This window comes from Sceloporus occidentalis, unplaced genomic scaffold (genome assembly GCF_023333645.1).
Source record: "Sceloporus occidentalis isolate IW3139 unplaced genomic scaffold, rSceOcc1.0.p SCAF_60, whole genome shotgun sequence".
Classification (NCBI taxonomy): domain Eukaryota; kingdom Metazoa; phylum Chordata; class Lepidosauria; order Squamata; family Phrynosomatidae; genus Sceloporus; species Sceloporus occidentalis.
Window position 1 is genome coordinate 3,311,133 of NW_028317040.1, and position 25,677 is coordinate 3,336,809.

At 38.1% G+C, this 25,677-nt stretch overlaps 1 protein-coding gene across 3 annotated transcripts in view; it reads left to right on the plus strand.

The window, feature by feature from the left end:
• LOC149287487 (rho guanine nucleotide exchange factor 9-like) overlaps positions 1-18,208 on the plus strand; it is a 133,238-nt gene extending 115,030 nt beyond the window's left edge. For 2 of the 3 annotated variants that reach the window (XM_089492804.1, XM_089492805.1), the window contains 4 exons: positions 37-168; positions 8,876-9,119; positions 12,517-12,585; positions 18,021-18,208. In XM_089492804.1, coding sequence (XP_089348930.1) covers positions 37-168; positions 8,876-9,119; positions 12,517-12,585; positions 18,021-18,208 — 633 coding nt within the window. The remainder of the gene's footprint in view (positions 1-36; positions 169-8,875; positions 9,120-12,516; positions 12,586-18,020) is intronic. The other variant, XM_089492803.1, reaches the window with a different exon arrangement.
• The last annotated feature ends 7,469 nt before the right edge of the window (positions 18,209-25,677 follow it).

Genomic DNA, 25,677 nt, shown 5'->3' on the forward strand with positions numbered 1-25,677 from the left:
TAACACATATGTCGCTGTTGTCTTTGTGCATAACAGGGAGATGACATCTTGGACCGGAGCTCAGAACTTATCTACACTGGAGAAATGCAGTGGATTTACCAGCCGTATGGACGAAACCAGCAGAGGGTATTCTTCCTCTTTGATCACCAGTTGGTTCTCTGTAAAAAGGTGAATATAATATTCAAACAGCACTAATTTGTTTTTATTCAATATATCCTGTCTAGCTAATCAATGACAATTTAATCCCAAAGTATTATTGAAAATCTGAGACTCAGAGTAAGGTGTGTTTATTGTGTTGAAAAATATTGTTACCTTCAGTGGATCAATCACACGTCAGTCACTAGTTTATACTTAATTATGCAGAACCAGACAGGAACATGTTGAGGGGCATATATTATACTTGAGCATTTTATAAAACCAAAGTCATTGGTTGGGATCCTCTTACAATTTTCGGCACCTGTAAATATGGAAAAAATCCTAAATGAGGCTGCTGGGTGTTCTTTGGGAGAGCGCTTTACTGTAAAATGTGTGGCCAGCAACCGAGAGGCTCATTAGTGAACTAACAACCCATAGACCCCGGCCTCTGCATTCCCATAGCACTACCCATGTACAAATAAGTGATGTAGTGGCAAATCCCTCAATGACTCTTGATAAAAAAATAATAATATTAGTTCTAATAAATTAATATTTCATTCTTCCTACCAGTGCAAGAAACACCTTTGCTAGCTTTGTATTGCCTGTGGTAAAGTATAAGTAATCACCAACATTTCTGTACCAGGCTTTGGTAGGAAGAGACAGTTTTACAGGAATGCACAATACGCATATTTTTTCTGGTGATTATAACTACTTGTTTGATGAAAGAAAACATGGGCTAGATATATAGATTGGTAGCTGGTATGTGCAACTTCATATATTTAACACTGGTAAAAAACAATACAGGGACAGGCATCTACCAACTGCAACTTCACTTACCGTAGAAATATCTGATAAATATGAATGTAAAAAATCCAAGAATGAATGATGTGGGCAGGGCCGGCCCTACAATGGAGCCGAGTGGGGCAATTGCCCCAGGCGGAACTTTTGAAGGGGCGGCACTTTGCCACCCCGCGCGTTTTGTTTTTTTGAAGCGGAGGAGAGAGAGGGGCGCCGAGTGGTTTTCGCTTACCCGCTCGGAGCCCCTCTCTCTCCTCTGTGATCCCTCTAGCTCGGTGCCGGCTTGTAATGCTGCGCTCCGGAAGTGACGTCAATTTCCGGCGCTCAGCATTACAAGCCGGCACCGTGGCAGAGCAGGGAGACTCGCCGCTGGACTGTTTAACGGTAAGTACAAAGGGGGAGGGTAGATAATGGGGTCGGCGAAGTTTAAAATCCCCCCCCGGCATCGGCTGGGGGGGGCGGCATTTTAAACTTCGCCCCAGGCAGCATTAAGTCTTGGGCCGGCCCTGGATGTGGGGGCCAACGTAATACAAATAATACAAAAAATCATGCACTCCCAAAGTTACCTTTAGCATAAGCTGTGCATCCACTGTATAAGATGTGTCTTCAGGAGATTCTGAAAATTAAAAGTAAACATTTTGTTTGATTGACGATAATTCAAGTAATGTGGGGAGTAATGTTTTCAGAAAGGACCAATCACCTGAAAATAAACACATTAATAAGTAAAAGGATAACTGCTTGTAATGTCCTAGACTTTAGAGGATTCAGCAGTCAATATATTTTCAAAGCACATCAGCCCTATCAATTCCTGTCTATGGTCATAAAAACGAATAACTTAATGCGGGTATGCTTCAGTGCCAAAATCAAAGACGTCTCACCCTCCAACTAGTCCTTCCTTCCCCTTTCATTCCATACAACTCTCCTCTTTACACTTACGTCAAATCGCCCAAGGATTTTGCAGGATACACATGTTCCTAATGCTCCCAAATTTGCATCCCAAATCTTAGCTTTACTTCCAAATTAGCACTCTTTCTTAAATATCTGAATCTGTTGTATCATTTGATCATTTCCCCTGTAAGCATATTATTAAAAATACCCCTGAAAGAACTGTTGTAAAAATGGTAACACAAAAAAGACTTCCATTAATGCTATATTGATTAAGTGATTTTTTTAGATTGCAGATCTGCTTTAACTGGTATTTGACTTTAATAGAAATTGTGCAAATATATTGGCCCTAGTGAAGTTTCTTGCTAGTCGGTTTAATATCAAATAATAAAAAAATCTACAAAACAGTGGAGTTTATCTGTAATTATCAGATTTGTTTTCTTAGTCTTTCTAATATTGTTCCCAGATGTGTTGTTAAAGAAAGAATGAAGCCCATTAATTACACCTACATTATTTAAAGCCATGGAGAGGACAACAGAAGGCTCTGATTATACACTTTGTACAAATTGCAACGCACATATTCGACACAGCATACTCAGTAGTATGCAGTAATGTAGTAATGAAAACATCTGCAAGACTGAAATTAGCGTTACTGACTGTAATATCTCTTAGCAACGGATATTTAAATAACTTCAATTTAAGATAACTCTCGGAAATCCATCTGCCCTACTCAGTTTTTTTGTATTGGACATTTGACATTTTCTGTCACCAAATCAACAACACATCTCTAGTATACTGCCCTATGCTTCTCCAGAGATTGTAACACAAGGCCTGGCCACGGCTGGGTGGCCTCTTCTCACTGCAAGATTCCCTTTGAGTAACACCTTTTATTTTTATAAGATGTTGCTCTCCAACCCATGACTATTGTCTGTGTCTGTGTGTGTCTAATCCTGCATATTTGGCTACGAACAGCTTATTTCTTCAGCTTCTGTTCGCTATTTGATATCTTTGTTGTTTCTTCCCTGCTCTTCTCTAAGTCACTTGGGCACCTTGCTATCTCACAGACCTTCTGTACCATCTTTGGCAATGTCTGAAGCAGCAGAAGCCTCTTCTCCAGATAGTCTCCTGCATCCTCTTGGACTTGATCCAAATCATTGCAGCTTACACTTCTCTGACCTCTCCAGTAGCGAGGATTTTCCTTCTTCCAGTTTCACAGTATTTCTTGGACAGTTATTAGCAAATACTGATATGGTACATACAACTCCAGTGGGAAATGACATGTAACTGTAGCTAGAGGCATTAGCATTACTAGTATAATACCTCCTGTCCAAAAACACCCTACATTGCTCCATGTTTCTCTTCTCGTGACTAAGATATCTCCATTGCTCAGAGCAAGGACTGGCCGACCAGCTGTCCCTACAGAAAGAATGTCACGCTTTTTGGAAGTAGTTAGATACGCTGCTGGATTTTTATAAATCTTTATCATTTTATTGAAATAAAGTTTTGAGTTTCACCAACGTTTGTAAAAAAGTGAATTGTTTGCAGTTATATTTTAGCTACATAGCAGTAAAGCCAGAGACTAAAGTGGACCAAAACATAATATATATTAGATATGCAGATTAATCAATTAATGTCCCACTTGTGGTTTTTTTTCCAGTTTACTGACAAATGGAATGGAATTGGCTTATTGTTGAATGAAAGATTAGATTTCCACATGTAGTTTAATGGCTAGGATATATATTGCTTCAGAAGATCAGTACAGGAAGGATTTGTCTGCAAAAAATATATTTAAAAAAAAAAAAGAGAATCTATCAGAATTCCTCAGCAATTTTACATGGAAGAGTTGGGCAGGTGATAATTGTGTCGGCACCCATATAGAGACAATGGTTCAAAGAATACAACAGTCAAACAGAAAGCTACCAGTAAACAGAAACAGAGAAAACATTACAATTATTAACTTGCTTGTCACACTAAAGGACTAAAGGGTTTTTAGCACTTTTGCCAATTTCTCCGTTGTCATGTAGTTCGGCCCCACAATATATATATATATATAACGTATTTGCTCGATTATAAGACGAGGTTTTTTTCAGAGCCGTCGGGGTGGTCTTATAATCAGACCTCAAATAGAGGTCTGTCTATGAGACTAAGATCCAGATCCCCCGCACCGCTGCAGGGGACCTGGATCCTTCTGTCTCCCCCCCATTTAACACTAATACAGAAGGAAGACTGCTGCCCCGGTATACAGCAGGAAATTGGAAGCCCCGGTAAGTGTGTGTGTGTGTGTGGGGGGGGGGGGGTGTTAAATGGGGGCATAGGGCATTTCTGGAGGCAGAGTGCTCTATGAAATGCCTTTTAACCCCCTGAACGCCACTCTGCCTCCTGAAATGCCTTATACCTTCCTATATGCCACTCTGCCCCATAATATGCCCTTTAACCCCCTAAATGCCAGAGTGGCATATAGGGGTATAAGGCATTTCTGGAGGCAGAGTGGCACATAGGGGGTTAAAAGGCATATCATGGGGCACAGTGGCATATAGAGGGTTAAAAGGCATATCATGGGCCACAGTGCCATATTGGAGTGGCAAGCCTGGAGGCAGATGTGCGTAACTGGGGGGCAGGTTGGAAAATACAAGGAAATAAAAAGAAAAAAATATTTTTCTCAATCATAGCTTTTATTAAAAAATGTAATAGTTTAGATGAATTAACATTTACTGGTAAAACTTTTTTCCTATAGGGTCGTCTTATATTCAGGCTTTTTAGTTTTTTCCTAAATTAATATTCAGATTTTGGGGGGTCGTCTTATAATCAGGGTCGTCTTATAATCGAGCAAATACGGTATATTGTTTTTTCCGGACAGGAGTTTTTATTAAACCTTGCATAACCTGTATAGATAAACCATCAATTAGTAAAAAAAATACAAATGTTATAAAAAAAATAAAATTGTATGCTTTAATGACTAAAAGGTGCTTTTAAAAAGTTGAATGCCATCGCCGGCAATGAAAGCAACACCCAATATTAATGTAAAGGTTTGCCTCAAGTAGGGTAAATCGCTAAAAAAAACTGATAAAAAAATAAAGGGAAAATGTAGAAAAAAGTTCTTTTGAACTCATCCCAGATGTATCCTTTGCTTCTCCCTTTCTCATGATCAACGTGAAGGAGAGAGAGAGGCAGCAGCCATTGCCCACACCAATGTTGATAGAGATTGCCAACATGCATGTGATTGGCTCCTTGAATAATCAAATGCAGAGAAGTGCTTTCTATTGGTTGCTGCTGCTATGTCTGAGTCTTTGCCGGCCAGGAGCATTAATCCTGTCGCGATAAGTGACAGTATCAGAGGATGAAATAATACATCATCGGTCTTATGTGCCGGTTCTTACGAGGAAGTAATACCATGTTTACCATCCTCAAGGAGTTAAATTTCCTCGCTCTATCAGCCTCTACCACTTTTGCTTGGAGGCATTGCTAATTCTGTTAAATAGCCAACCCAGGGCTACCAAAACTTTAGGTGTCCATATCGAGACACCTGTGTTGGGAGTGTGGTAAGAGGTGAGGAAGGGGCAGTGACTGGTGAGGAGGGGCCAGCCACCCAACCTACAGAACACCAAATAAAATAAATCTCATCTCCCTTGTTTTATTTTGGAAAATAATGCCATAGGCATCCATTTTTTAATCTCCTCAAGTCATGCATTTATATTAGCATAATCCCCTCATCCAGTCACCACTGATGGGGGGGGGGGTAACGCTAATGTGACTGAGGGTACTGGAAATAAAGAAATTGGAATTTTGTAAATTTATTTTCTGTGTGTATATATACCGTATTTGCTCGATTATAAGACGACCCTGATTATAAGACGACCCCCCAAATCTGAATATTAATTTAGGAAATAAAGAAAAAGTCTGAATATAAGACGACCCTATAGGTTTTATTTTGGTTTTATTTCCTTCTATTTTCCAACCTGCCCCCCAGTTATGCACATCTGCCCCAGAAATGCCTTATACCCCCTATATGCCACTGTGCCCCATGATATGCCTTTTAACCCTCTAAATGCCACTGTGCCCCATGATATGCCTTTTAACCCTCTAAATGCCACTGTGCCCCATGATATGCCTTTTAACCCTCTAAATGCCACTGTGCCCCATGATATGCCTTTTAACCCTATATGCAACTGTGCCCCATGATATGCCTTTTGACCCCCTATGTGCCACTCTGCCTCCAGAAATGCCTTATACCCCTATATGCTACTCTGGCATTTAGAGGGTTAAAATGCATATTATGGGGAAGAGTGGCATATAGGGAGTTTTAAGGCATTCAGGAGGCAGAGTGGCGTATAGAGGGTTAAAAAGGCATTTCACAGAGCACTCTGCCTCCAGAAATGCTTCCCCCCCCCGTTTAATACTCCCCCGTCCCCCCCAAACTTACCGGTGCTTCTGATTTCCTTGTCACGTAGCCGGGGCAGCGTGTAGATCCCACCCACTTACGCTGCAGCCGGAAGGAGGCGTGGCTAGCAGCGGGGGTTGTCTGCGTCCATCACGCAGATCTTCCCCGACTGTCAGAGAACAGAGTTCACCAGTGCGGGGAACTCTGATCTCTGACAGCCGGGGAAGGTCTGCGCGATGGACGCAGACAACCCCCGCTGCTAGCCACACCTCCTTCCTGCTGCAGCGGAAGTTGTCTACGCGAATCGCGTAGACATCTACAGGCTGCCCCAGCTACACACCGGGGACTCAGAAGTACCGGTAAGTGTGGGGGGGGAGACAGGAGGATCCAGGTCCCCTGCAGCTGCGGGGGATCTGGATCTTAGTCGTCTCATAGTCAGACCTATTTGAGGTCTGATTATAAGACGACCCCGATTATAAGACGAGGGGTATTTTTCAGAGCATTTGCTCTGAAAAAAACCTCGTCTTATAATCGAGCAAATACGGTATGTATAGGAGGTATGTCAGTCCTTTGGTTTTTAAACCTAAAATGGTGCTTTAAAATTCATTTGAAAATGCGGAATTAATGTGTGAATACAAAGCAGCCACTCATAGACTGTTGCTACAGAAACAACAACAAAAAAACAACTTCTGTTTTAATTGTATCTCATTAAGAAGAAAGAATATAATGGATGTTGTACTTATATGTGCTGCTTTCATATAAGCAGTTCCATTGGTTGCCAATTGATCTATACTCCCTCCTATATGAAGGAAAGGGTGAGAGACTTTTGAAAAAGTGGTAGTTGTATTACATATGGTTGAAAATTGGTGCATTATAGGTCAGAGATATTTGCATTGCAGTAGTGTTTTTACACTATTATTTAGTACCGTATTAGTTAGGATACTTAAAAAGTGGTATTTAGATGTTCTCCTACTTGCTAAATTAATTAATCGGTAAATGGTGAAATAACCAAATTCCCACAAAACAAATACATCTGTCGGGTTTACATTCCAAAAATAACATTTCCAGAGCTCTGTAATGCTAATTCCGTAAAGCTGAGCTACACAAATGATCAAAATACCATTGATGAACGTTCCAACAGTTTACCAACTACAACTTGTTCAGCTGGAGAAATACCTTAAACGTAACTTTTGAAATCTATTTATTCCTGCTGAGTTCCTTTAACGTTAATGTGTAATTCAACAATTAACTCGGCTGTGCATTTTAACTGAATTCAATAGTGCTGTATCAAGAATAACAATGAAACCAGCCGAAATAGACTCTCTGTTTCCTGCTGACATTGATGGATACAGTTCATTTGTTTCTCACTTGTATTGGGTGTACCTCCATAAACTAATTTTTGAAATATATATATTCTATATGAACAGGGCCGGCCCAAGGCAAAATGCCGCCCCCCCCTTATCTACCCTTCCTCTCCCTCCGTCCCTGCCCCCCCCCCCCATATTATCTACCCTCCCCCCCCCCCTTGTACTTACCTTTCAGCAGTCCTGCGGCGAGTCTCCCTGTTCAGTCTCGGTGCCGGCTTGTAATTACTCACTTACCCCACTCGGCTCCATTGTCAGGCCGGCCCTGTATATGAACAGTAATGGTGGAACGGGAAAGAGCCTTCCCCAAACTGGTTCCACAGAAGTAGAAGTGTTTTTGTAGGCTGTAAAATTAACATTATCCATCAATGGAACTAAATGAGTTAGTTCTAACCCTAAAAAAACAGCTCCCATGCATTATCCCTTCTCCACCAAACTTTACAATAGGCATTATGTGTTCAGGCAGGTATAATTCACCTGGCATCTGCCCAGATTTGTTCATGAAACTTCCAGATAGTGAAGCGAGTCCAGTGGCGGTGTGCTTTAAGCCAATTCAGCCGACGCTTGGCATTGCGTATAGTGATCTTCTGCTTGTGTGCAGCCGCTTGGCCATACAAACTCATTTTGTGAATCTCCTGACACACAGTGCTTGCCCTGATGTTGCTTGTAATGGCTGTTTGGAGCTCTGTAGTGGGTGATGCTGCAGAGGACAGGTGATTTTTCCACATGAGGCACTTCAGCATTCAACAACCCCTCCGTGGCTAAGCTGTTACCTCTAGACTCTTCCACTTTAACAGATTTAACAGGGCAGAAATTTCATGAACATAATTCTGGCAAACGTGGCATTTTATACATGTGTATATATATGTGTATATACATACATATACATATACATATACACACACACACAAAGTCAAATAGTCATTGTATACTTATGGATCTTTTGGACATAAATGTATCCACTATAACTGCAGGAGGACCAACACATAGGTCATTCCCTTATCTAAACGTGATCTTTGAATCATCAACGTTTTTAATGTAAGTCATTGTTGTCCAAGTGAGGGCACACAAAGGTTTTTGTCCGATTCATAGATCAACTTTTAAGGATAGAAGTTCTATAATATTTTAATCTGTACAGACCCTAAATCTATGATTTCCATTGGTTTGCATCGTACCCTATTAAAAAGCTGCACCACACTAGTCTAAGTGTTGTCTCCACTTAGCATAGAATGGTCATCTCGTAACTATGGAGAGGTAAAGTGTACATTAAGCGTGTTCTACAGCTGTTGATACCGTATCTCTGACTCTCTTCCAGGACCTGATCAGGAGGGACATTCTTTATTACAAAGGTCGGTTAGACATGGATAAATTTGAGGTGATTGAAGTGGAGGATGGACGAGATGAGGACTTTAATGTGAGCGTAAAGAATGCCTTTAAACTGCACAACAAGGAGACAGAGGAAATGCACATTTTCTTCGCTAAGAAGTTGGAGGAAAAGCTGAGGTGGCTGCGTGCCTTTCGGGAGGAGAGGAAGATGGTGCAAGAAGATGAGAAGATCGGTAAGAGGTCTCTGCATTGGAGATAGAAGGGTCGGGTCGATAGACTTGGGTCCTTATTGTAAAAAAGCATCTACGTATCTAAAAATGTTGACCAAACATAACATCTATACCACCTCACTAGTAAAGGAGAAATAGTGTAGTCATCATAGTGAAGAACAGAAGAGACTGTGCCTTGGGATACTTAATAAAGACCAGTAGGCACAAAGTGGGTTATTTACTTTAATCTCAGTGAAGTAACTATGCATTATCAAGTACCAATCACTGGTGTTCTTAACCTACAAGAAGGACTGATGCAGATTCAATATTAAGTGAATGAAGCCCAGAAGTCTCAAACCAGCATTATCTGTCTAAATGCATTAAAAGGAAACTTACTTGCAGAAGTGAATGCGCTCAAAGAATGTAGAATTCAATATATTCTCGGAGGTAGGAAGATTCAAAAAAGGGAGTGATGTAAGGTCACTATATACAAGGGATACTTCTGAATAATTTGTAAGGGATGGAGATGTGAGGCAGAGAGGTCATATTTAAGAACACTTCAGAAATCAATATAGCAGAGGAAGAAGGAATGCATTAATAAGGATTAGTTTAAGGGGAGGAAAGACTAAGAAGTCCAATATTACTCCTAGGTTAAATATTTGTGAGGCTAGATGAAAAGGCCTCTTATTAATGGTAATGGAGAATGAATGCTATTGAAACTAATAGGGCAGGGGTGTCCAAGTTTTTTCTGCAGTGGGCCACTTCATCAGAATTGTATACGTGCGCGGGCCGCACTCATTTTTCACTCTGTGAAAATATGGCCTTTAATAAGATATGCAGATTAAAATAAAGTAAATGGCACAAAACCTTTACTTTTCCTCTCACTGATTTCTGGGCCTAGAAAGTTTTGTGACTACAAATTCAGGATTCTGGATAAGTTAAAATGAAATAGTTCTATTTATCCTAGGGATACACCGAAATGAAAATTCTGGACCAAAACCGAAAATTCAGGGTTCACTGAATGAAAATGACCCCCCCCCCCCACATACTTTTAATAAAAGTAAGTTACACACCAAAATTGTACAAAAAAATTATATATTATGATTGTTAACAGCAATCTCAGGCATACCCAGATTCCAGCATGTACTGGTTGGCTGGGCATTGTATTTTTTGTCCAATTTTAGTGTGTAACCAAACTTTTATTAAAAGTAACACACCACAATTGGACAAAAAAATCAACAATATGACTTGGCATGATAGGAGCTAACAGCAAACACACTCTTTTCATACCCAGGCAACCAGTAAATGCTGGAACCTAGGCATAATGGGACTGTGATTGCTGTTAGCAGATTGCTGTTAGCAATCACACTCCTATCATGCCAAGTCAGCCAGTACATGCTGGTACTGGGTGGCTGTAAGTGCAGACCCCATACTGCTGGCAGCATCAATACACAAGGGGGGCAGCTAGCCAGGTTTCAGCATGTACTGGCTGACTTAGCATGATAGGAGTGTGATTGCTAACAGCAATCACAGTCCCATCATGCCTAGGTTCCAGCACTTACACATCCATGCTATCACATACACACTGATTCATTCATACACTCATTCATTCACACATTCATTCCCTCACAGGCATACTCATTCAAACAACCTCCCCCACCCCCTTACCTACTACAGCTCTCGATGCCGCTCACAGACTTCAGCAGGGGGCGCGGCCTCCCTCGTTCTCCCCACAGAGGAAGCAGGACTGGAGCAGAGAATAGACCCTCCCACAAGTAAGCGGCAGGGCTTGTGATTATGTGATCCTGGCTGCCGATCTCACGCGGGCCGCACCTCAAGGTCACACGGGCCGCATTTGGCCCGCGGGCCGCATGTTGGATGCCCCGGAATAGACCCTCCCACAAGTAAGCGGCAGGGCTTGTGATTATGTGATCCTGGCTGCCGATCTCACGTTGTCATGTTGGACGCCCCTGTAATAGGGTATAAGAGAAGGATTACTTAGCAGATGATTTGGTAGAGGGCTTTCAGGAGCTAGATTGCAGATAAAGAAGGAAATGAAGCCATATATCAACAGACATCAGCAGGTCCATGCATTTCTTCCAACATTGTTTTAAAAGTGTAATTGTCAATCTTGATACCACTGCTGTCTTTTTTTCCTTTAACTTATAGAAATTGTGTTAAACCATAGGTTTGATTCTACTTTCTGTTGGCAGTAATATTTTTTACGTCAACAATAATGCAATTTTTATTTACAGTTTCACTGAAGAACTATTTTTTCCATGCTTTTGCAAGTGAAACACCACGAAAAGTGACCACGCAGCAATTGTTTGAATTAAATTGCGCATGATGGCCGTAGAATCCCTTTTATAGTATACCGGTTTTGTCATTTTAATGTGGTTAAACTGATTCTCACGGTCGTAAGACTGGATGAAATTTTCATTGAAAAGGATAGAACAAAAAAGAAAGCTTTAGTGAATGAACATGATTACGTATCTTGGATATTATCACGTTATACATGTTATACATGTGCAGTCTGTTGAAGTACACAAAGTGTTTTAAAGTCCTTCTCGGGCCTAGAGTCAGATTCAAATGCAGTCTTTATTAAAGCATTTTGGGAAATATGGGAACATTTGTGTAATTGAGGAGAAATTATATGATAGTAAAGGGTATGATAGGGTAAACAAAAATATGAATAACTTAAAAGGAGACAGGATCTCAGTGACACACTGGCCTGTTTAATAATAGACATATTATAAATCGGCAGGGTGAGGTTGTATTTGTAACATTGAGCAGCTCCATTCTCTCTGAAATGAGAACATGTCTACTGCACGACCAAAGTCTGGCCTACTCTGAATAGTGCCATACTAGACATGGAGCCGCTGCTTCTGCACTGGAAAGGCCTAGTCATATTAGCAGAACGAGTTATATACTGACGGTGCCCTTAGGGCTTTTATAGAAGTCAAGTCTAGTAAATAGTTGTTTGTTTTTTGGTTTTTTTTGCTTTGTTGATTTTTTAAGTACTCTTCTGGTTATTTTCTTTTTTCTCCAAAAACATAGTACAGTCATACTTCTTCCCAGGGAAATTTAGAGAATATGTTTAATTAAGGATAAAGAGAGACTTCCCAGCATATTGTAGTCTAGAAAATCATATATTTTAGCAGTTTGCTGTGACAGACAAATCCTGGCATGCCAACTGTTGCTTAACCTGATGTAGTATAAAAAAGGCACAAACAACAAAAATATGGATGCAATGAATATTAGTCTATGTTGTGGTAAATATTTGCAAAAGTAACACCATCTATTCACTAAATTACAGGTGTTTTTTTTATTATATAACATAACAGGGACGTATATATCATTAACCTATTAAATCACGACTAGTCAAACGCCGGGGGCTAATTATTTCCTTTATTTTTGTCAGGGTTTGAAATTTCAGAATACCAGAAGAGACAAGCGGCAATGACTGTGAGAAAAGTCAGCAAGCAGAAAGGTACAATAGATGCCAAAGCAAAGTCTCCAACATTATCACCAATTGATATTATTGTATGAACTATTTGTGTGAGGCAGAATGTTTTAGAGCATAGGAAAACAATCTTTTCCATTGTGCTAGCAGAAAAAAACACAGAACTGTAGAGTTAAGCAGATCAGAGCTTGGCAGCGACATGAAATCTCATTGTACCTATAACATCCATAAGTCCTGGTGTCTGGTGTCATTTACTATGGATATAATATCACTGTTTAAGTCATTATCCAATTATACTTCTACAGGCAAAACATATAGTAGATTGTGTTGTTTAGGAGACATTTTGACAAATATTGGTCATAAAGTCTGGTAAAACTGAGTAATCTAAAGCATATAATGTGTCTGAGGCTACCCTGGAAATGGAGATGAAGCTGCATTAGCCCACGAGAAAACAGTCTTTACCTGAAGTTGAAGTTTTTATGGGCCAACACATACGTTGTTGGGACCTTGGAGGTCTCTTCTTCAAACCATCACAGTGTTGAAAATCACACTTAACATCCGCCTTCAACACCTTGCCAAACACGATGACTGCAAATCAGTGTTCTACATGTAGTGTGGCTGCAATCAGTCGCTCAACTGATCAGCAGTACTTTCCTCCTGGTCCATTGAGGTTCTCACATTGTTTGAATGCACAGAAGAGATTTCTGTTATAAAATCAAATGCTCACAAAAAACTGTAAAAATATATATTTTAATAAAGAATGGAGCTATTGTGGACCACAACCCCCAATATTGTCATCCAGAATGATTATTGACTTAAGAGCTGTAAACCACAAATGAAGGTGCACCAGAGCAAAAAAATGAGTTATATTTATGCTGGGATTGTGATCCGTTTGTTAATTATGGCCCCCATTGTATGTACATATGTTAGTGTGTGAACATGTGTCTTTCGGTATGTAAGCATGTGTGTCAGGTTATTTTAGTAAAAGTGTGTGCCTGGGCATGTTAGCGTGTGACTGGGTGTGCATGTTAGGGTGTGTGCATGCATGTGGGTGTAAAGTGTCTTTGTGTTAGTGTGAGTGTCTAGGTGTGTGTTAATGCTGAATGTCTAGTTGTGTTGGTGTGTAGAATCCCCACTATAAATATCTTCTGCATTCATATACAGCTGGAGTACATGGAATCGTTTGAAGTGGCCACGGCATGAATGCTCCCTAAAAGTTACGAGATCATAATGTCTGTTGATCACACCAGGGTCACACCAGGCTGACAAAGCAGTTCTTTCTGACATATCAATAATGACACGGGACAAAATGTATCATTTAGTGAAGGAACAAAATCAGATGATGGGAAGCTCAAAATATATATTTTGCCCTAGCCACCTGTCATGTTTCACTGTAGAAAATGGCTCCATGCAGGGTCCCCCGACCATTTCCATGATGTTGGTGGCTACCAAGGGTGCAGTGCAGGGTATTTCACAACCAGATTTTCTGCTATGTTATCAAGCAGTAGTCTGCAAATTTAGTAGCCTACAGGAGATTGTGCTAGAAGTGCCAGCCCTGGTGAAGTAGTATCAGTAGTTTGGGGAATTTAGCTCTATATTAAGTTTGCAGACATGGAGGTAATAAATAATACTTATTAATTAGACAAACTTGGAAAAATACTGGTGCAAAGTAATAAGGTTGTAAGGTTGATAATTGTTGTAGAAAGGACTTTGCACTATAGTTAATTTGTATATTTGTCTGGTAATCTAATCATTGCGATTAGTTCCTTGAACTGTATGCAAAGCTATTAAAAATAATTGACGTTGTTTTGAAGGCAAAGGGGATGCTCACACCAAATATAGTTTTGATTTCGATTTTTTTCTTGTGTTCATTCACTTTGCATTTTGTTAAATTATTAAAAAATATATATTAATATATTATTAATTATTTTTTAAAGCATTTGTAGTTTACAAAAATTTTTCCCACACCTGCCGAAAACTTTTGCACAGTATATTTATGTATATATATTTACGTGTGTGTGTGTGTATATATATATATATATATATATATATATATATATATATATATACATAGTACATGTAGCATTTCTAGTTTAGGCAAAACATTATATTTTAATGTTATGACCACTTAAAACAGCAGACACTGTCTGTAATGGGTCTCGTTCCCCTGCCACACACGCTCTTTCTGCAAGAATGCCTCATTTACTCAGCATCAGCAGGGCATTTTATTAGATTAACTGTTTAAATATATTGTCAGTCCCCGAGGCACTGAAGAGTTTAAATGTTATTAGCTCCATAAGTTGCATTTTATAACATAACAGCACAAATGATGCATGAATGAGTTACAACTACGTAGGTATATCCTGGGCTATTCCTCTGAGTGAGTGACTAGATGCGCTCAGCACATGGGCCGCAGTTTTTGTAGTGAGTAGCAAAATAAGGATTCCTGTTCATTTTATTACACGCACGGGATCTTCCGGGAAATAGTTTTGGCTCAATATGTTTAGGTTAGAATTGCAGGCAGGAGAAGAAAATAATTGTGCAAAGTGCTTACTGTGTTTTTAAGCAATCAGCACAAACATATTCATGGTTTCTATTGAATACCACAAAATCACAATGGGTGAATCTGGGATCTGTGAATCAAGTGGATTTTGGTTTTTATGTGAATAAGACAGCTTTTAGAACGTTGAACCAAACTTTGATGCCCCGCACCCTAATGTATGCATGTGCATAGGTGTAACACACACAGTGCCTTGCTTTAATATGTTATCAAAATAAAAATAAATATATAATGTTTTAAACTTTTCTACTTTAACACAAGCTTATACATAGGTATCCACAGACAGGAGTAAGAAGGAAAACACTCCCCCTCCCAAACGCACAAATTTGCTCAGTGAAACTAAGATAAGTTGTTAACATGGATAAGCAGGGGCCGTCATAGGGAGACCCAGGTGGTCTGAAGTAAGAACTGAATGGGCTTAAGGTAATTAAGTTGATTGGTTTTAAAGGAAGTCATGAAATGTAGAGGAGTGGAAGGACGCATTGCTTTGGTCTTGGCTAAACTTCCCTTGGGGAAATGTGCAGACCCCAATGTGAACTTTATTGAGACACATCCAGAAACGTGCCGCATTTGTGTACTTTGCCAATTGCCTTATCATAATGCAATGTTGCTTATTTATAAAGACCCACTCTTATACAAAAGTGATATAATGGTGGAAACCCCTATAACACCCTATGGAATGCTGGTTGCTCCATTATTACTGCAATTCTCCAGAAGATTTTTTATACACAACCCCCATCAGTCAATGTATGAATCAACGCATTGTAGTGACAAAACTATCAGTTTAAGGACAATGTGGTTAAGATCAAACCTTCTCTTTTTATATTATATTCAAAATGTTACTGAATTAAAGCATTGCGTTAATGGCATGGAAGCAAACTATGTTGTCAACATATTACGGGATTCCATTGGAAGAGTAATCCCAGCTGGATAAGATGTGGTATTTCTCATATTCATTTCTTGATGTATTCAGACACTCACACGTCCTGCAATATTTATTAGGGAGAAATACTCAGGCAGCTGCTCGCTGCATGAAAACAGGAGGCACGTGGAGATCACATGCTCGGTAACGAGGAACTTGGCAGCACAGGTTGTATCAAATGAAAGTTTAATCACCTACTGGGAATACCAGGCATAATTTGCACATCAGCCCAACTGAACTCAAAAAATATTTTGCTAGAAAAATGCCAAGGATCAATGAATCACCACACGCCCAACTAAGTAATTCTAAATACAGTATATATTTCAGGACCTTATGTATCTATCTAGATATTTCTATAGATATGCTTGGTATAATAAGAGGAAAGGCATGTTTTTTGTCTATACCACAGACTGCTGCAAAACAGAATTTATAAAAATCCACTGAATAGTTAGATGGAACCTTCCCAATGCTCATGTATCATGCTCTATATTGTCATTAGGGACATAATCTGGGGATCATGGGAAACAAGATGAAAAGGGAAGACTTCTTATAGGGCAAAAAGTACCATTTCATTGGATCGTAAATTGACCAGTAACTTGTAGAAGTGTCGTCAACATTTTCTGTTCCACTACCTATTTAAATAGATATTGAGAACCATTTATACCCTATGCCGAATATCAACATCAGTAATCCTTTCTTCGTAAATACAGTTACATTGATAAATTTGAGCAGGGCCCTCCTCACCTGTAGTTCTGTAAGTCAAACTGTTATGTTATATACTACTTGTTATGTCCCGTCTACCCTTTGTATAGCTCTACTGTATATGATGGCACTTTTTAGAGGCTGCTAATTGGAAAATCATTATTTACTGTTGATTTTACTAATAGGCAGTTAAACTAACAAAATATCCAGTTTGATGGAGAAGTTATATGTGTCTGTGCTTTCAACACATTCTATGTATCTAACAAGGCTGCACACTTTTCTTATGTGAGATCTTTAGACAACCTGTGTATACCCACTTATCACACAACACTGCTTGACATGGAGAATGAGTAAAGGGCTCGTTGTGAAGCTACCCACGTACCAACAGATTAATAAGGCTTTGCAGTGTTTGAATAAATGCAATCGAGTATATGCATATTAATTGTTTTCTCTGCCCCCTAGACATATTTAAAATACCCTAAACAAATAATACAATTCTACTCTTTGGAAAGAATCTTTATTTACATAAGTTATAGCGTTATATATTTATAGTTTATAGCCTCAAGCAAAAAGAAAGTTTAGCGATTGAAAAAGCAAATTTTATATAACCTTATTGAATTGTATATAGATCCATTTGGGTGCCATTTTAAATGCAGTCTTTTAACTAAACATGGGTCAAGTGCATGACGTCACACATTTTTGCAGTTAGTCACGGGCATACCTGGAACCAGTAGACCCTGCTGCTTTATTTACACACCAAGTGCATTATTTTATATTTATCAACATCGAACTGCAGCTGCCACATTCTCGACCATTCTTCTACTTTACTTCAATCATTAGCCATTTGGATTATTCTACCAGGATTGTCTACCCTGTTGGAATCATCTGCAAAATGACATACCTTAGCTTTGGAATCTATTGTAACATCGCTAATAAAAATATAAAAAAATGGGTCCCAGTATTGATCCCTGAGGTACCCCGCTGGTAACAAAACCTTCCTTTTATATATACGCCATTAACTACAGCCAAATTTATTTGCAATGTATTTATGAATTTTACATGAGGGACAGTGTCAAGCGCATTATCAAAATCTAGATAGGATATATCTAGTCTATTATTTTAGTTGTATATTTAAAAAAATTCTTACTCCTTAACACTACTTGTATAATACTTACTGATCTGCAATTAGCTGATGCACCCCTGCTAACTTTTTTGTATATGGTTTCTATGTTTTTAACTAAACTGCAATATAAAATATTTGTCCGTTCTCTGTTTTAGCTGGTGTCAGCTGTCCTCGCTCAGTTCCTCCAGCATATCCGCCACCTCAGGAGCCAGGAGCCATCCAAGGACAATATATGGTGACCGATGGCATATCTCAACCACAAGTTTTTGAGTTCACTGAACCTAGGAGAAGTCAGTCCCCATTCTGGCAAAACTTCAGCAGGTTGACGCCTTTCAAAAAATAATAGAGATATAAATATATAAATATATATTGAAAGGAGAAAAAAATTATATTTATAGATGGACCTTTTTTCGGAGAAGCACTGTTGCAACTAAACTACAAAAGGACTATATATATATATATATATATATATATATATATATATATATATATATACACACAAGGAAATTAACAAAAAAGGAATGTTTTGTTCCTGAAAAACATTTTTTTTTCCGTCGGGCAACAGGAACTGCTCTGCTTTGAAAATCTCCACCACAAAAAAAAACTCACTTTGCTTACCCTATTGCTGATGAGTACAATCATGGTCACAAAACATTCTCTGCGCCTCGCTCTTGAGACTTTTGGATTTTTGCCATGCTTTATGACACTGACCATAATCTTTTTCTGTGGACCTATTCTAACGAAGATTACACACTGTGTGTAAACGAGCGGCCCTTCAAGTATAGCGAAGCAAAAAGAATACTGCTTGAAATGGAAAAACAAGAAACAAAAACATTCTACTTTCAATTTATGATTTTCCCACCAATCGCATCTCAACGCCTGCAGCATTAGCAGGACTTTCCATACAATAAGTGCCTCTGGCACCGCAGGGGTGGGTATTTCACACTCAAGTCATTTGCATTCATTTCACTTGAATAAAGCTGCAGCCATTTTTAAGTGATTTAACCGACAAGCAGAGTGCTGCTGCACAAAAGGGGGATTTTAGAGTGTTAATTGACTGGTTTTTAAAAGTAGCTCAATATAGATGCACGGTAGTCGGACAGAGCCTTAACCTGCCGATGCATTTTTTTAACTACACCTTTCCTGCGTGTGTTTGTTCTGAAGGCATAAACAAGCAGGCTAACCAGGAACACTAGGAGTTACCTACCTGCCTGTCGTTTGATCCTCTCACTGTTCTGAGCTTTAGCTGTTGAAGCAAGAGTTCCTTAGTTCACAGTGAATCTGCTAGGTACTGTGTAGTCTCTCTCTTGCTTTATCTATCCTGTAGCTGTTCTGGGACCAGGGAGGAGAATAATCAAACAGGGATAGTTACATCTTTATTAAATGGTGACTTTTTTTTCTTTTCCTTCCAAAGACTATCTTTATTAATTTCATTTATTTTGGTTTCTCTCTGCTTTGCTGATTTAAGAAGCCGGTATATGTTATGGATGTGCATATATGTATATATTAATATTTCTTTTACTGTTTTTTTTTGTTTGCTTTTTTGTTTTTTGTTTATTTTTAAAGAGGGTTTGTTTTCTGGTCACTGTGAGCTGTGTAACACTAAAACATGTAATATTAATACTGACTATATCTGCTGCTTTCTCCCGCCACACTTCCCTTTTACAATACAGCCTGATTTCTGCATTGGTTATATCCAAAGCCATGTTTGACTGTAAGATGCAGCTGTTAGTGGAATAGTTTACTATCAAAATGGCAATAATGATCATGGTTTGGAATATACAAAAGGTGTAACATACTCAACATAATAGGTGAATGGACAGCTGTGATGTCATGTCATCTTCAACTTAACCCCTTAAGGACAGAGGATGTTATATATATATATATATATATATATATATATATATATATATATATATATATATATATATATACACACACACACACAGATGCACACACCTGCACTGACTATGTATATGTTTTCATATTAAATGATAATTCATCTATATATGTAAGGTTTCTGAATGAAGCACTACATAATATGTATGGTTAAACTACATGAGAGAGGTAGAAGTTATGTTTGAAAATAAAAACACTTTCGTCCTTAAAAAGAAAAAACAATACCCCAGTCCTTACGGGGCTAAAACATGTAACAAAACTCACTACACATTAGAAAGTGTTATTATTCTGTCTCCTTATCCTTAAGTCTGTTTGTTTGGCTTCCATTTCATATTATGCTACGTTTCCCTTTTCCTCAACGCTTTCCTTTATCTCTGCATTCATACATCCTTGCGCTTTGTCTCATATTTAATATGCTGTGGAGGTCAATCTTCCCGGCTTCAGAAGATTTCCAGCTCATTCATTTAAATGGCTCTGTATTCCCTCAGCGTACGGGGTAAGATGGTGTCACGGCTTATTAAACAAGAGTTTTGTTTTATTTTTCTGACAGATTTCCCAAGGTGCTTTTCTTTGTTTGCCGAATCTGACTTGTTTATCCATTTCGTCTTCATCCTACTACACTGTATCTTATTTTCCCAATTCTCTGCAGCCTACCATCTTGCTACTGCCAGCTGTACCCACCTCTCACTGTGCCCAATGACCTCTCTCTCACGTTCCTAGGGACTGGCTGCTTATATGTCACCAGCAAAAACAATTCTGGGTTCCTTGTATAGAGGTAATCATGGAAATTAACAATGCATCCACTCTCAGAGAAAAACATTGACTTTTGTGATAGTAGTATCACAAAAGAATGAATTGTATTTTATTAAAGTTCTCTGTTGTTTAATTTATTCTCAAATTTTAAGATCACGCAATAGTTTTATTGAGATAACAAGAAATTCCTTCTGCGCACCAATACAAAAAGATATGAGATTAAACACTTTCCCCAATCATTTAGGACAAAAGCAGGAGGACTAATTAAAGAAGCTTTTTGTAGATACGTTATTTTAAATAACAAGGTTCGTTCTGTGGGTCATTAAAACTTACGCAGTTTGTATATCCAGACAGAGTCGCTTAACTTGGCAAGAAAACATGGTAGATGGGCATAAAAGAGACTACATATGTGTTTAGAACACCAGTTTTTGGGGAGTTTTGTGGTAGCTGCAGATTTGAAATGATTACTGGTGACACTTCCAGGTATGCCCTGTCCACTGTAATCAATCATTTACTGCCAGCTTTACTTATACTAAACATCTAGTTCTGTTTTCCAAGAACTATATTGAAAGGTGCCGAGGAACCGTAGTGGTGCACAGGCCACAGTTTCAGGAAAAACTGCTACAGAATAGTTATTTCCGCCAGTGAATGGCAGACAGTGGGATAAATTAGAGGAGTCAACTTCAAAGAAGCAAAATCATCCCAAAATTCTTAAAATGTTTTTTGTATTTAGCTTTGATGTTATACACTTCCCTTTCTAGCTTAACGGGAAAAGTAGCATATAACAAATTAATTATGTAACCTCTGATGTACCAAGCATTTCCTTGGAAAATGAGTAAGAAACATCTGAAATGACACCATACATGTAAAGTTATGTAGTGATAATATGTGCAAAATAGCTATCCTAAAATCAAGTTTTTTTCCCACATCCTTTAAAACTTGAGGTGGTTTAGCTAGCTGCATCCGTAACATACAAAGAGTCTTTGTGGGCCTCCATGCGTTTGCTTTGGAGACAGAAATACAAAATGAAAGGTGGACGATGAGCTAGTCCGGCTACAACCAAGTACTACAAAAACACAACTTTTAAAATTCAACGAAAAATAATCATATAGTACCTGACATACTTGTATTGATTTCTTATTTCATTAGTTTAGCTAATAAAAGTTTACAAAATATAGTCAGTGATGGAAGCTGCTATGAGTTGGGTTGAAATATCAAAAGTGATTTCTCTGTAAGAGTGAATGCAACTTTTCATAATTACTTTTTTATTACAAACAATATTTTTAACTTCAGCACTGGAGCTACATTTTATCATATTCAGAAAAATACATGTGCACCACTCATTTGCATAAACATGTAACATAATCCTTCAGGAAATGATATATGTATAGCACCGACAACATACATTTTAAAAATGGCTTTCTGATCTTTAATCACTGCGTATATGAGCCTATTTTTTCTCTATAAAATATATCTCTTTCTTTCACCAATAAACTGCACTTTAGGTAAGGGTGGCCGCATTGGCCATTTTTTTAAACACATATATGTTTCAGATGTTGCTGAGCAACAGATGTAGAGCCCTGCAGTATGTGTAATATATATATATGTGATGTGTAAACTCACAGAAAGTAGTCAGTTACTCTGTTATACACTCGGCAGGGCAGCTGGTCGGCTACATGTGAAATGTATATGTCTTGTCACCCTCGGTGAGTTCCAGAGAACAAATATGTTATAAATAAACAACTAGTGATCACTACCAGAATGAATTAAGGTTTACTAAAAGTCATACATAGATTCTGCATTTTTGGGGTTATTTGGTAATATAATATGTGCAAACTGTGTTATGATAGGCAAACTGGCATGTTAACTATGAGGGACTACACCTTGGTAGCCAATTTCTTGTTTACCACTGTACACCAGCACTATAAAATATACCTTCACTATAGCTGTGTATATGGCACTGATCCTTTATATGCTCTTTACTGTTATGGTATATCTGGCTCTCCATAACACCTTTTCTTCCTGTTAGTTGGAAAGACAAGTAAAGGGCCTAATGAGTTCACATGTATCATTAGCCACTCTTAATTATCTTATGATCTCTGTCTGAGTTGAAGAAAAACACTAAAGTCTTTTAAATGTGCCAAAATAGCATTTGTGCCACAAGCTACTGATACAGAAGGACTCCTACGGGAGTTCTTATATACACTAATCTAAGATTAAGGTGTTATATAGTGGCTTAATTTTGTTTAAACCGTTGCTTCAAAGCTGTATTTGTATGTTGTATTTAGATTTGGAAGTGTACCTAGTCAAAGCATACCAATTAAACTACACTGGAAATCCAAAAACCTCATTCTACACAGCATAGCAATGAAGACGGGGTGTTTATTTAAACTTGGTGCTACCTATAAGGGATTTGAAATGTAGTTTGCAGGATGCTGATCTCTAACCCTACTTCCCCTTTTCTTTTGTATAATACTAAATGGTTTTTGATTTTTATGAAATCCTATGTGTCAGTCCCAGACCTTTCCGCTGCACTTCAAGACCAGAACAGTACAAGCTTCCTCTGTACTATTAAGAGGCTATGTAGGTTCTAACTCTAAAGCTTTGGCCAAGCATCGCTCCGGTGTTATTATGGAGAACACATTTGGCACAATATGATTTATTCAATGAAATATGCAACTGAGACACTTGTGACCAATTAGTTAAATTCACTTTTATCATGACATATTTTACCCATGCCTCCGAAGCATCAGTCTGCACACCATGTCTTTTGTTAGGATTTGTGAGTAGTTTTAGGATAATCTTGTACATTTGTGAAATTTTTGGAAACAAAAGACAGGGTAGCGTAATAGGTGGTAAAAGAGAAAATATAATTTGTAAATGCTTTCAGTGTTTCATTCCTTTATCAAATCAAGACACATGAGCCACATATTACAGCAAAAGAGGTAACATGTGGCATAGAGAACACTCTTTCAGAGTAGTAGTACTAGCGAGAAAAAAAGAAAAATCCTGCACAAGTAGATAAAAAACACTTTATTCATTAATGTGCCATGATTACATACCATCCGTGGTGAACTCTGCTTACTGTTCACAGCCTGCTCATTGCAATCCATAATCCACCCAAATACTTAATCTATGTGTGCCAAAGTCTTGCACTTATATTGAAACTTAAGAGCATGTACCCTTAATTGTGCACCTGTCACTGCATTATACATGTTGATATTCTGCGATAACGAGCAGTTATTTGGGCTTGATGAGAATTGTTGTCCAAAAACATCTGCCGATGTAGTCCCCAACATCTCAATTCCTTGAGGTTTCATTTTAAAGGTATTTTAACATTAGTTATAACCAATTAATGCCACTTGAACGACTTAAAAAGATTTACACAATCCTGATATCATGTAGTAATGCACCCCCCCCCCTTATAAACCTCCATCCTACAATCATTGCCATATGATCTGCCATATTGTATTTTTGGTCTCCTTCATGTTCTCATGTGGGCAGCACAAGTTTTGTCTCTGTGAATGAATATGAAGGCAAAAGGCTTGGGATGTTTATGTAACATAACAGGACAGACAGATGAACTAAGCCTATTTTTCTAAGATTATATGAACCTTTAGATGACTGGCTGCTGTATATAGTGAAAAATCTAACCCCAAATCAAGTGTAACATCTCTCAAAGCGAGAGTAGACTCATCTACCCTTTGTAAATATAATGACTACATAGGATATGACATTGGAAATCCTTTTGAGTTATCAGATGTTAAAATCCTCTGTTTTATTGATTGTACTTGCGTTTTTTTTTATTATTTTATGTTTTCATATGTTTTTGTTAAATAAATGCTCAGATATTTACTTTGCAGCTACATTTCAGGGAAAGTATAATCTCTCGTAGCGACAGTGAGTTATGCATGATATCACAATTGGGTTTAATTTGTTTTTTGCTTTTTTTTTTTTTTTTTTTACTCAAAAAGAAACACAGGCAAATTGTACATGGTTCAATATCTTTGTAATGTTTGGAGAACACGGAAAAAGGTGGTCTTCACTTCTTGTTCTAAGCCAAAAAACCTTGACTTCACTGTTCGGGTTTATTCAAAATCAGAACAAAGAGGTTTGTTATTTAGCTACTGTTTCCAAATGTGTTGTCTATTATGTTCTGTTTATAAAGGTTTGTTTGGCAATGTCAAACAAGTGTAAAAATTTTGTGTAAAGGAAAAAAAAGTGTTTTAAAGAGTGTTGTAAGAAAACACTGAGCCTTATAAGAAAAAAATATTTATGGAGATAAATAAAAAAAAAATGGAAAAAGGCATTTTTAAAGTATTTTTAAATATTTTATTTATGTAATAACAAAAGTGTTGGAACTTATTGCTCTGAAAAAATGTGCATCCTAAAATGGTTTTTTTTAAATGTCACTAATAGCCCAGCTTCAATGCCTAGGCATCTGTTTTGTACAAAATAAATTGTTTGTTCATCTGTTATGTACCTCAAGACAGTTATAGCTATTGTCTGTCACTTGGCTTCAAGTCACTTGACTGTCGGTGAAAAATACATATTATCTAACGGATGCTGCACAATGTATATATTTCCAGTAAGTACACAGATTCCTTTAGGTAAAACTGGACTGGATTCAATCCCCAAGTGCTACAATATTTATTAATGTACAATATACATCACAACAGGAGCTAAAAAAATGGCATATGCATATACAGCATATACAGGCCACTTGATGGTTCTGTCCCTATATGAGGACTTTTATCAAGAGTGGAAATGTGTTGTGAAATGCCAAGCAGTCTGCTTATGTTTTTTAATTGATGAAATATGTGAGAGAAAGAGAAAAATGGGTTTCATATGGTAGCATCACATTTTGCACATGCCATTTAACTTCGGCCATCAAAATTACTACCCCTTCTTTCCATTCTATACGGTGTCTCACGAAGCAGATGATGGAGATCTATACCTAAAAAGCACTGACCCCACTGACCCTCTTAATTTATCATCCTTGGCCTAAAATAGTTGGCATAGGTCTAAATACAATAATGATCCCACTCATCAGGTTTTGAAAGTGTGGTTATTTTGTGGGATGCTAGTAGATTTTACTTTGGGTCCCCTGGGATGTAAATATGGAACTACATTCAGCCTACAAACAGGTTATCCTTTTTC